The sequence below is a fragment of the Microtus oregoni genome, unplaced genomic scaffold (assembly GCF_018167655.1).
Source record: "Microtus oregoni isolate MIOR12 unplaced genomic scaffold, Mior012 000028F_ref0000031, whole genome shotgun sequence".
Taxonomy (NCBI): Eukaryota; Metazoa; Chordata; class Mammalia; order Rodentia; family Cricetidae; genus Microtus; species Microtus oregoni.
The window spans coordinates 2,574,138-2,586,647 of NW_024543087.1; the positions used below are offsets into that span (position 1 = coordinate 2,574,138).

A 12,510-nucleotide genomic window follows, 5' to 3' on the forward strand; every position below is an offset into this window, starting at 1 on the left:
GGCATAGGCCTGGCCCTTTCCACTTCTTGGTTGTGGAGTTGGGTCTCACTGCGTGCCAGCGGTGTGATGCTGAGGGAAATAGCCGCGGCACCAAGCTGTTCTGAGACAGGGAGGAAGCAGCCATGGCAAGGGCGGCCCAGGCCTCAGAGGAGTGCAGTCTGCTGTGGTCTGCAGGGGATTCTAGGGTGCTGAGCTCTCTCCCCCTCACACCTCCAGTTTCTGAGGGACTGCAATAGCCAATAATTTCCGCCTTAGTCAAGACAACCTGACCTGCCCCAACTTTTTAAGATTAAAATTTATGGGTGTGCTGTTTGCATGTATGCCTATGTGAGGGTGTCAGACAGCTGAGCTGCTATGTGGGTGCTGGAAACTGAACCTGGATCCTCTGGAAGCACGGTCCATGCTCTTCACCACCCTCCACACCCCTACAGGACAATGGGGAGAGCCAACGCCTAGCTAATTCAGGTGAGACCAGAGCCTCTGGCAATGCCCCAGTACTGTCCAGTCCACCAGATGAGAATAAAGTTCCAAGTATCCTCCCCATCTCTTTGGAGGGTGTGGAACTGGGTCTCATGAAGCTTGGGTTGGCTATCAGTTCATGGATCCTCCTGTCTCCATCTTCCAAACCTAGCTAATTTTAAATTTGACTTAATGTATTTTTTAAAAAATATTTATTTATTATGAATACAATATTCTATTTGTGTGTATGCTAGCAGACCAGAAGAGGGCACCAGGCCCCATTACAGATGGTTGTGAGCCACCATGTGGTTGCTGGGAATTGAACTCAGGACCTTTGGAAGAGCAGGCAATGCCCTTAACCTCTGAGCCATCTCTCCAGCCCCTAATGTATTTTTTTTTGACAGTCTTACTGTTCAGTCCTTGGGCTCACACAGATCTGCCTGCTCTGAACGCTGGGGTGAAAGGTATATAGACGACCATCCCTGGCATGTTCTTCACATTTTAAAGGAAAGCACCCAAGTTGGAAAGACTATATAGAAAACTCAGTATCTGCAAACAAGAAGTCAGGTTGCCTGCCTGGCAGATCCTCACTTGAATGTGGCCTCCCTCAGGAGGTGTGTGATGATGGGCACTGCAGTCAGGTGACTCTGCTCCTAAGCAGAGGAACATGGAGCTGCACCCCACCTGTGTTCTGCCAGGCTTTCCCTGGCTCCACTCCTGTACCACAAACCTGCCATGGAGAAGTCTCTTTACCTGCTGTATCAGAAACTGATTATGGAGTCCGAGCAAGCAAAGACCAGTCGGCACAGACTCAAAGTTAGCATGTATTTTCATTTCTACAAGATCCTTTTTGAGTTGTAGGGAAATTAAATCGATGTATATACAAATTAGACACTGCTAGTATGTACAAAAGTCTTTTCTACATTTTTGACAATATCAACTATGCCATTTGCAGTAAACAGGATGTTACAAAACTGTCCAATAAAGCATTTTCTATTAAGCACATTACACAACGTAATTCAATTTTATTAAAAAAATAACTTCAAAAATACAGAATGATCCTGGTTAGGAAGAAAAGCCATTTTTGTAGTTCACTTGAGTGTAAACAGCCAGGCCCACACTGCTGAAGATGAGAGCTGCCTGGATAGGTTAAGCCCTGTCGTGGCGGCAGTAGGTGGCATGCCCTGCCTCTTCCCATGCCAACCCCCAGAACCTGCCAATGCCCACAACTCCTTTGACCACTGGACTGCAGATGGAGACTGATCTCTGATCTGGTTTGATCTAGTCATATGGACCCTTTACACAGGAGGAAGGCAGAAGTTTTGAAGAAAGACAAAGGATTCCTGCTGGCTGAAGACAGCAAGGCCTGGGGCAGGGATGTGGGCAGCCTCAAAGGAGCCCACAAGAAAGTTAGTCCTTTTCAGAGTCTTCATGAGGGATGCGTCTTCCAGCCCTCAGCCACAGTCCTGAGACTGCCCCACCATGCCTAGCCATGGCTGTACAGTTGAGAATCAATGGTGCACGGACACTGGTCTAGGCTGCGGGACTTGGAATAGTTTGTCACACAGCTACAAAACAATACGACATTGTTCAACAGTGACCCTTCCTTACTAACTCCATTTGGCAGTTTGTTTGGGTTCTGAATGCATTCTTCTCACCAACTAGTACATTCAAACATCCTTTTTTGTAGGAAACTTTTAGAAAAAAATCCCACTATAAACTGCATGTTTAACTTTCACTAGCCAAGCACTGACTGCTGATGTTACTCTGTCTTCTGATGAACTCACACACTTACTGGTGTGTTGGACCACGGCTGGCCACCTCTAAGAGTGTCAGCATAATTGATTTTTGGAGTGCTGGTCACTGACCCCAGAGCATCATTACATGCCAAGCACATGCTAGTACATTGAGCCACATGCCCTGGAAGACCATTTTCATAATTCAGTGCCTCCCTCCATCAGGCCAGGAATCTTCTTCCCAAATTCACCAGCAAGGCCTGGGATTGGATGGTATAGACTTCATGGACAACATACACAGGAATTCTTTCTGTGAACAGGATTAAACCGGCACTAAGGTGATTAAGTACACTTGGGGAAAGAATGCAAAGTAAAGAGTAAAACAAACAAACTCAAACTAGTTTTTACAGGTTAAATTATTTTTGGAGGAACCACGCAAAACCACAGGAACATCTCTCTGTGCAGCAGCTTGTGATCCTTCTGCCCCCAAATCTTGTCCTGGGTTTCCTCAGGTCAGGCAGGGCTTCACAGAGTCAGTGGGGGGTCTCAACACAATAGGGAGAGGCTGGTTGTTGCTAAACTCTCTGGGTGTGCTAACTAAAGACTGGAGTTGCTTCTCAAAGTCCACTCTCCAGTTGGCTCTTCTAGTACACGGGTGCAAAACAAAATGGCCAACCGTGCAGGCTCTGTCCAAGAGACCGCCACCACATAACTGTTGGGAAGCTCCACACTCAGTGAGCCCAGCTCAGAAGAAGTAATTTTTGGTGCCAGTGAATTAAAAAAAGTCATGATTCTATCTTCTGGCATCAGGACACGTAGTGTATGAAGGAAGGTACAGGAGGAACCAAAGGCACCAAGCACCGAGGTGGCAGTCTCTGTGGAAAGGCAGACATGGTAGCATGAGCCACCACCCTGCACAACTGGCCATAGTCAATACGATGTGGATGGCCTGATTTGACAGCACACACAAACAAGACTATAACCAGCTGGGGACATAGGAACGTGTAGCTGTGACAGCTCTCCACAATTCTGTTTGGCAGCATGGATGCTAAAACCTGAAAGCACTGACCTGAATTCTATGGACTGTGTGAGCTACAAAAACACTCCATCTAAAGTAACACTGCAAATGATACCTACATCAATTCTTGATTCAAGAAAATGAAAATTCCATAGTTGTCTACTGTAAAATGGGGCATAAAAATATTTGTAGTTGACATCTGCACTTTTAAATTTTTCTGCACACATGTAAATAAGTGACAAGAAATATCCACTGTTGGATTTGAGCTCTAATACTGACACACAACAGACGGCCATCCAGTTTCTCCAGCTTTAAGTTACCAGGTATTTACAGTAAGATACAGTCTCTGTACAAGGAGGCCTCAGCTGTATCTGCTGCTCTCGCTGGGGCTCCGGTGACGAGAGTAACTTCTATCACTTTCACTGTCCGAGCCATAGGATCTACCGCTCCTGTGGAACAGAACCAAACAATACAAAAGCCTTTAACACCTATTCTTTGGTTTCTACCTATGGCAATACTATGGTTTTAAATGGCAAATGATTAAGGTAATATAGACTACAATAGTGAGGTTTTATTTTTAAATTTACTTGAAATCCATTCATAAAATTGAGCAAACTACTTTTCTATTATACCACGGTGAATGTCAACACTAGGTTAGACTGAAGCAGGAAGGGTTAAGGGCACAGTCTCACTAAAGAAGTGAGGGCTTGGCAGTGGTCATCATTGAGTTAACGGAATAGTTTCTGAGAGGTGGTTAGCATGTCATGGCAGGCGTCATCCCACCACAAATGAGCAGCTCAAGGACAGTATAGGACAGTGGACAGGTAGGTGAGTACACTGAAACCCCAGAGGTATATTCAGGAAAAAAATGTGCCTCAGAGTTAGCACTGGGATGGAGGTGGGAGGTTCCCAGGGCAATGGGCTGCAGGGGAGACCTTCTGGGAAGCAGGGGGTTTGGGGGTGGGTACATGATCACTTTAAGACACACAAAAAAGAAATGATGGAGATGGCACTTGTGTTTCTGGGCAGAAGGTTCTAGAACATTATAGGATGGAGTAGGAATTGGAGCTGGTCAGCGGAGGGGTTCATATACAGTGAGTGCTAAGGCATCTGGACCTGCGCAAGACAGCCGGCATCCCTTCAACATTTCAAGCAAGAAAGCAGCCACATGCACCTGTCTGTAGAAGGTTTCTGGGGTTGCAATGGATGGGGGAGGGTGACCACAGTCACCAGCAAGGGACAATACAAAAGTGGTTATAAAGGTTTACATCTTATTAAATAAATGATTCGATATAAACCTCAACCCTGCTGCTGAAACAAATAATTATGATTAATTTAATAAAATGACAAACTGGCTGGGCAGTGGCGGCACACACCTCTAATCCCAGGACAGACAAGGCTACACAGAAAAACCCTGTCTGAAAAACAAAACAAAAAACCCCTGCCTATTCTAGTATATTAACCTGACTTTCAGAAGTGACCCATGATTTGGTCTTCTCCTTACTCCAAAAAAAAAAAAAAAAAAAGCTTGCTCAAAAGTATATGAACATTTGAAAATCCATTTTAATTTCAACTATAAAATAGTAACTATGACCTGGCAACTCAGCACCAAAGCCCTATTTAATAGCTGTCTGTAGGCCAATGAAATTCAGGGAGACAAGTGTCCACTGCACCAAGCACGCAGTCACTGCAGTGGTCGAGAGCAGGACCCACCTGGACCGCCTGTTGTAACTTCTCCCTCGATGATAACTGTCACTCCTCTGGCTGCGGCTGTGGCTGCGACTCCGGCTGTAGTAGCTATCATAAGTGTAGGATCTACTTAAACAGAAATAACACACATTAAATTTTCTCACTCAAATATGGAAAGTCTCCTTTTTAGGGCTGTCAGAGGGTGCTTGCTCACATGGGCACTCTATGGAAGTGTGAGGACAGTTGCATAAGAAGTTCTAGAAACATCTAGCAATTGCCCCCATTTGGACTTACCATGTTAAAGAGAAAAATGTTAATTTCTTTTCTGCATTGAAAAATATCACAAAATTAACACTGAGTTAGTTTGTCTGGGATTCTGGATCTTATTAGGCAATTATATGCAACAAGCACTTGCTATCACAATTTGATACTGTTGCCCAGTGGGTCACAGACATCTCATTTTTAAAGAGTGATTGATTTCAGACAATAAACATATGATTTTAAGTTATTTAATTAAAAAATTCAACATTAGGCTGGGGAGGTAAGCTTAATGGCAGAAAACATGCTGTGTACTGCACCTAGGCCTTGGATCAAATCCAAGCACAACCAGCCAGCCCCAACTCCATCCCCCAAGCATGCTGGGGCCTCCCACTGCCACTTACCTGGAGCGACTGTGGGGGTCATAGGAGCTGCTCCTGGACCTGCTCCTGCTGGATGTCCTAGTATGAACCACAGGAGGGACTGTCACCTTGTGCATCAGGGCACATTAACAATTGACACATCTTTGCCCATCAAAGTGAAAATACAGTGAAATCTTTTAACTCTTTCTTTTGTTTTAACCACAAATATGTTGGATTTTCCTTTTAAAACCTCTGTATTTCATAAAGCTTTACGTAGTTCTCTGGGGAGACTCTCCAATGGGTAGGAAGGGAAAAGGGCCATTTACGTGAGTAGCCACAGCAGGAAATATCTCAAGGCCAGAGAGAGAAGCAGCTAGGCAGTAAAAATGCGCGCCCTGGCCCTAGCACACACTTTTCTTTTGGTTCCCTCACTGTGACCCTGTTTTAACCCCTCAGTCAAGAGGTGAGTGTGCTTGTGAACCTCAATAAGATCTACATATGGAGGAGGCAGGAGGGGCGTGGCCTCTCAGTACTTCTGTGCCTTTGCCTCACTCTGATGAAGGAACAGTCAGGAAGAGTTCCAGAGCTCACAGAGCTAGATGAGAAACAACGGCAGAGCTACAGCTGCCTGCTCTGTCCCAGGAGGGAAAGGAACCACACAGCAGGGCGAGAACGCAGCTTACCTGTGGCTACGGAAACTTCCATAGGAACTGCTCCGGCTGCGGGTCCGGCCTCTGCTGTACCAGCCTCTGCTCCGGCTTCTGGAGTAGCTCCTTGATCTACAACGGAAATAAGTGAGAAAGCATGTAACATGTGCACTCCCAGTTAGGATGAACAGGAGGGCAGGAGGGCAGTCAAACCAGAATGCAGTCTCTTACAAATTCTGCACAGTGGACAGAGTCATGCACTGCAAAGGGAGCAGTTCAGAAGAAGCCACCATGGCTTAAACAATGAAATAAAAGCCACAAAAAACTGCAGTTGGTATATTTATATGCTCATGAATGTAACTACTTATTAGCTTCCTGTTACCATGGTCCCTCCTTTCTTAGCTGTCATTCATTCTTTGTGCTCTTCAGTCTATCCTGATGACAAATGCCGGAGGAAACTGATGAAAATGTGAACATGAGCCGGGCGGTGGTGGCACATGCCTTTAATCCCAGTACTCGGGAGGCAGAGGCAGGCGGATCTCTGTGAGTTCGAGACCAGCCTGGTCTACAGAGCTAGTTCCAGGACAGGCTCCAAAGCTACAGAGAAACCCTGTCTCAAAAAACAAAACAAAACAAAACAAAACAAAAAAAAAATAGAAAGAAAATGTGAACATGATCACAGAACTTGACTTAGATGTATGCCCTGGACAGCAAGCAACGTTGCCTCTATGGCATGTCTTCTACATGTGTAAGAGGGTAGTTAGATCAACAATCCCTAAGCCCTGCAGATTCTGCTCAAAAGATTCTTTGCAAAAGCATGGCAACCTGGGCAAGAAAGCCAGTGCCTTCACACCTTTGAATGTGGTCATGTCAACAGAGCTTTCATTGTCCAAGAGATAAACTACAGATAACAGTAACAATGGTCTTTTCAATTGAGAGCAAATTTCTTCTCCTGAAATGCCCACTTCCTATCTATGTCCTCTATCTGTGGTTTTGGTCATATGGGATAATGCTTCTTATTCCCTTGTCAGATATTTGGAAACAGTGATCACACTTCTGTTCTTCTGAGCTAAATGACATGGAGAGAGGGGGCTTCTTACCGGTAAGATGACGTGGAACTCCTGGATCGACTTCTCGAGTGACTATAGGAGACAGACCTTGTTCTGTGTCGAGATTTGGTTTCAGATTTACTTCGAGATCTGTGTGGACTCCTGGACTGGCTATTACCATCCCGACTAGGTGTCTGCTCATCACTGGAACTCTCTTGATTCCGTGGCCTCCGGTTTAAGCGTGCCGTCTTTCTTACTTCATCAAAGAGAGACCCGGGCCGAACTTTATTTTTGCTTTTGATTTCTATTCTCAAGCCTTGTGGTTTCACTTCAGTAACAGGAGCCAATGGCTTCACATCCAGAGCACTGGACATGGCTGCAGTAGACATCACATTTCCTATACCTTGCAATGGCTTCCACTTATCTGTGAGGTTCATCTGGCTTTTCTCAGGCCCCTCCTTCTTTCCAGAAATTTCTACAGGACTGGCCAAACTGGCAGAGCTGTCCTGTTTCCCACCTTCACTTGAGGTTTTACTCTCAGACACAATGTTTTCTTGTTTCCCTCCTGCTCTGGGCTGTGCTATGTGCTCAACCTGCTCTGGAATAATGCTCCCTTCTGGGCTGTCCAGCTTGCGGTTTGCTAATGGGGACAACCCCTCTCCTTTTGCAGGGGAACTCCTATCAGGGGTACAGATCTCCATGTTGTCATCTGTCTGAAGCACATCCTCCCCTCCAGCTGGGACACGCTCTTCAATGTGCTGGGCGCCAGGAGAGCTGGTGGTATTCTCCTCCACTGTCAGAGGTGCAGGGCAAGAGCTGGGATGGCGATCCCCCTCCGCAAGTGGGTTGTGCTCTGAAGTACCCTTCTTAGGATTACTGGGACCACTGCCTTCATCACAGGGTTTCTTAATTTTTGGAATACTGTCTTTCAAAGTTTCACACTTCTCAGAGATGTGCTTTTTTCCTTCTGGCTCCTGTGTAACTTGCTTTCCATTCATCTCCTCCTCCTCCTCGTCACCAAACTCCAGTGGAGGCTGCCAGTGAAAGGCTTGCTTCCGCTTTGGAGCCTTGTGTTTTTTGTCTTTTTTGGCTTTCAATTTCTCTCTCACTTTTTTTGTGTGATCCCCTTTAAAACTATCCTTTGGGCATTTCTGTTTCTGGGGCTCTGCTCTAACATTTCCCAAGTTGGAGCAGGAGCCCTCTGACTCAGAAGCTGAAGACTGTGGTCTCCTAGACTTCCAGGCACCATTACTGTCAGGCAGAGAAGTGTTTGCTGAAGGCTTTGCTGGGGGTTTAGCTTTGATGTGACTCTGGCCAACTTCTGACTCAGAGTCGGAAGAGGCTTCGCCCTCCTCCTTATCAGAACATCTCTGGGGATTACTTTTCCTGCTCTTAGTCACATCTTGTTCAGAGTTTGATTCAGAGTCCCATTTGCTCCCAGCACAGTTCTTCCCTTTGGACCTACTGCCATCTCTAGAGTGATCAGACAGACTCTCTTTCAAAGGCCTCTTTTCCCATTCTGGCTTGCCCTTCCCTTCTTCTTTGCTTTTCCCCTGCTTATCATTCAATACTTCTGTTTTCCCCTGTTTCTCCTTCTCTAGGGCCAAGTGCACTAACTCAACATGTGACTGTTCACTGTCCGAAGAATAATCCACAGATGATCTACTTTCACTATACTTTCTGTGACATGAAGACTTCTCTCTGCCTTTGACATATTTACTGTGAAGTATCTTCTTTGAGCTGCCGTGGTGTCTTTTATTTGAAGTGATGCTTTTTTCCCCATGGGATCTAAACGTCCTCCTTGTGGCTCGACTTCCCCCATCACTGCTGACAGAAGTGTATGAAGACGACCTGCTGCGGTGGGAACCATCACTATACTTCATTTGTGAGTGAGACCTAGATGATGGAGACCTAGATCGTGATCGTGAAGTCCGTGGACTCCGTGACCTTGACCTTGTGTATGACCTAGAGTATGACCGGCTCCTAGAAGACTTGCCCCCTGACCTTACTGAGCTCCCAGAACTTCTGTCACTGTACTTTGAATAAGCGCTCCCATCGCTTTCTGAATTTTTTTCTCTTTTGTGATAGGATGATGAACTCCCAGTTTCTTTAATATTTGTTAAACTGTATGTACTCTGAACAGGCAGCAAGTGAGTTGTTTTAGCCTTTATCTCCTGAATTCGCTCATAGGAGGGCTTCCAGGGCTTCTGTCCAGGCTTCCATCTAGAAGGGGGAGGGCTGTCACTCAAAGGTATTACAGGAATGTTTTCTGCAGCCACTGGCTGTACCAGCACATTTCCATTCTGTGGCATCGATGATCTTAAAGGTTCTGCCTTAGCTGGCTTATTTTCACTTAACGGAGCATGCTGTTTTGGTGAGTTTGATGCTGTCCTCCGGGGTTCTGACCTGGAACTAGATCTGGACTGGGATCTGTCGTGAGAACGTGATGAGGACTTTGACAAAGCCCTTGATCTAGAGCTCCCTCTAGAATCCGATGGTGAATGAGACTTGGATCTATAGGAGTCTCTGCTGGAGTGGGTTGAGGAGCTCCGGTCGTCCTTGTCTGATCTAGACCAGGCCCGCTTTGAGGAGTGGCGAGAGGAGGAGGAGGAGGAGGCACGGGGTCTCCTTTCTCTGTCACAAGAGGACTTCATTCGGTAGGTGGCAGATCTTGAGGGTTCCGAGTCAGGTGGCATTACTAATCTTTTCTTCTTTGTCTGTCTGTGTCTTCTGCAATGCTTCTGCTTTTTAGCTTTTTTTTTATGCTTAAACTTCTTTACCTTTCTGTGTTTCTTGTGGTGACCATCAGAGTGTCTTGCTGTACTAAGATCTGAATAGTATCCATTATAGGACCATGATCTGGATCTCTGGGACAAGCTTCTTTCATCCCATCGGCTTGAACAGGGATCACTTAGCCTGTAAGCGGGCGGAATAACATGCATGCAGTTATTGCAAACACTTTCTGTGTCTTACAACACACTTCTTACTAACAATAGAGTGCCCAATCTCAACACTTTAACATGTACCAGAGATGACAACTATCATCAGCCTCACAGAATATCCTTCCTGTTTCTAAGTGAATCAAAGACTGAGAATATTGGAAAACCAGACCAACTAAGCAGAGTCCTACGGAGACACACGACTCCTTCCAAGAGCAATTTCTGAAAGAGTGAAACCAGGTTCCCAAACAACCTCGCTGAGGAGTCTCTGCAGAGACAGAGCTAAGACTTGACAATCTGTCTCTGTGGTGCTGGCATCATCACTCAGGACTGTATGCATGCTAAACAAGCACTCTACCACAGAGCCAAGTACCTTGTCCTAACTAAACTTTCTAGAGTCTTTGTAAACATTTCTTCTTTTGTAAAATATCCATGTGCACATGTGTGTGTGTGTGTGTGTGCACATGTGTAGAGGGCACCCAGGTGCCATTCTTAGGAACAATAATTTATTTGAGAACGTTTCATTGGTGTAGGATTCATTAATACAGCAGACTGCTGCCCAGCAAGCCCCAAGGATCCCCCTGTCTCCAGCTCCCAGCACTGGGATTATAAAGTGCTTACCTTTTTTTACATAGATTTGAGTCCTCAAGCTTACAAGGCAAGCATTTTATCAACTAAGCTATCTTCCTAATCTTTGTTTTTGGAGAGACAGGTTCCTGTTATGTGTCCCAGGCTGGCCTGGCACTCACTATGTGAGCCAGGCTGAACTCAGCCTCCCAAACACTGGTATTATAATGCCATCGGGCCTGGCTAAAAAGTTGGCTTTTTTTTTTTTTAACTTTTAAAAATTTTTATGTGCACTAGTGTTTTGTTTTTGCATGTATATCTGTGTGAGGGTGTCAGACCTCCTGGAACTGGAGTTAGACAATTCTGAGCTGCCTTGTTGCTGCTGGGAATTGAACCTAGGTCCTCTCGAAGAGCAGTCAGTGCTCTTAACCACTGAGTGATCTCTCCAACCTATTTTTCTTTTTTAAAATGTTATTTCTTTTTAAGGTATCTCACTATATAGCCCAGCTGGTCTGGGATGCACCCATGTGGACCAGACTTGAACACAAAAAGGTGCAAGCTTCTGTCTCTGCTCCCAATGAGACTAAAGGCAAGCATCACTATACCCAGATTTCCCTCCCTTTCTTCCTTCTTTCCTCCTTCCCTTCCTCTCTTGTTTTTTTGAGACAGGATCTCTCTGTGTAGCCTTGGCTGTCCTGGAACTCACTCTGTAGACCAGGTTGGTCTCAAAGTCACAAGAGACCCACCCACCTTTGCCTGGGATTAAAGGCATGCGCCACCACCACGTGACCAGCTTTCTTTTTCTTTCAGAGACTGTATTAACTATGTAAGTCACACGAACACAGAAATGTCCTTAATGGGAACCTACTTCAACACTGAAATGACGACTACATTTTCTCTACTTCACTGTGGTAATTAATACTTTCTCCTAAACTCCTATTGACTTAAAAACAGAAACCAAACACAATTACACAAAAACTGACAAAAGCTTCACGATCTTACGAAGACGAGGCTCACAAGTGAGTCCTCAGCACCAACATGTCTATGCAAGTTCTATGCAGCAGCTGCCTGCCTCTTCCTTGTTCTTTAAATTCAAAACCATTCTCTTAAGATGCCTTCAGAGAAGCCAGAATTTTTCCATGAAGAATTACTTCCCCACTAGCTATTCTGGAGCCAGGCCCCTTTGGAAACAGACAATTATCTGTTATCCAACACCACTGTTATCCAACAGTCCTTGGAGTCAGAGATTAACTCCTGTGCGATGCAGGCTCTATTCACTAATCCATGTACCTGTGACTAAGGCATCTGTCAAGTCAGACATCTACTAGTGATGTCTAAGACCTGGTCGGCTCTACAGGTCAGAGTCTACTCAGATTTTCAGCACAGAGAAGCAAGCAAGCACCTGACTGAAGAGGCCTTGGCCTTAGGAAGCAGTAGTGCTGCTCTAGAGCTTTCCCTTGGCCATCTTGACTGTGGACATCAGAAGGCGACTCTCCAGCATTTACTGCTCTGCATCCAGGCTGTGTTTACATTCAAGTGCTTACTTGTCTCCTTTGCTCCACTTTTCTCCGCTTGGTGGCCTGTAAGCTCTCAGTCTCTGCATCTCCTCCTTCCAGTGAGGAGGAGTCTCACTGCTGTCATCATCTTCAGACTCAGAATGAGATCTTGACCGTGGAGGTGTGTGATAGCGCTTAAAGACAAGAGAGGGCAAGGACTGTTCTAAAAATGCCCCATATACGACAGCCAGGCAAAGGTCTAATCTAGGTACCAATTTAAGGGTCAACTG

The 12,510-nt window shown here is 45.6% G+C and overlaps 1 protein-coding gene across 7 annotated transcripts in view; it reads right to left on the reverse strand.

Moving 5' to 3' along the window:
* Positions 1-1,269: 1,269 nt before the first annotated feature.
* The window catches only part of Nktr (natural killer cell triggering receptor), a 36,647-nt gene continuing 25,406 nt past the window's right edge, over positions 1,270-12,510 (reverse strand). For 5 of the 7 annotated variants that reach the window (XM_041676939.1, XM_041676940.1, XM_041676938.1 and 2 more), the window contains 6 exons: positions 12,269-12,414; positions 7,270-10,134; positions 6,206-6,301; positions 5,565-5,621; positions 4,927-5,028; positions 1,270-3,662 (listed from right to left, as the gene is read on the reverse strand). In XM_041676939.1, coding sequence (XP_041532873.1) covers positions 3,575-3,662; positions 4,927-5,028; positions 5,565-5,621; positions 6,206-6,301; positions 7,270-10,134; positions 12,269-12,414 — 3,354 coding nt within the window. In that variant the 3' untranslated portion in view covers positions 1,270-3,574. Of the gene's footprint in view, positions 3,663-4,926; positions 5,029-5,071; positions 5,228-5,564; positions 5,622-6,205; positions 6,302-7,269; positions 10,135-12,268; positions 12,415-12,510 lie in introns of those variants that run through there. The other 2 variants (XR_005976500.1, XM_041676941.1) reach the window with 2 other exon arrangements.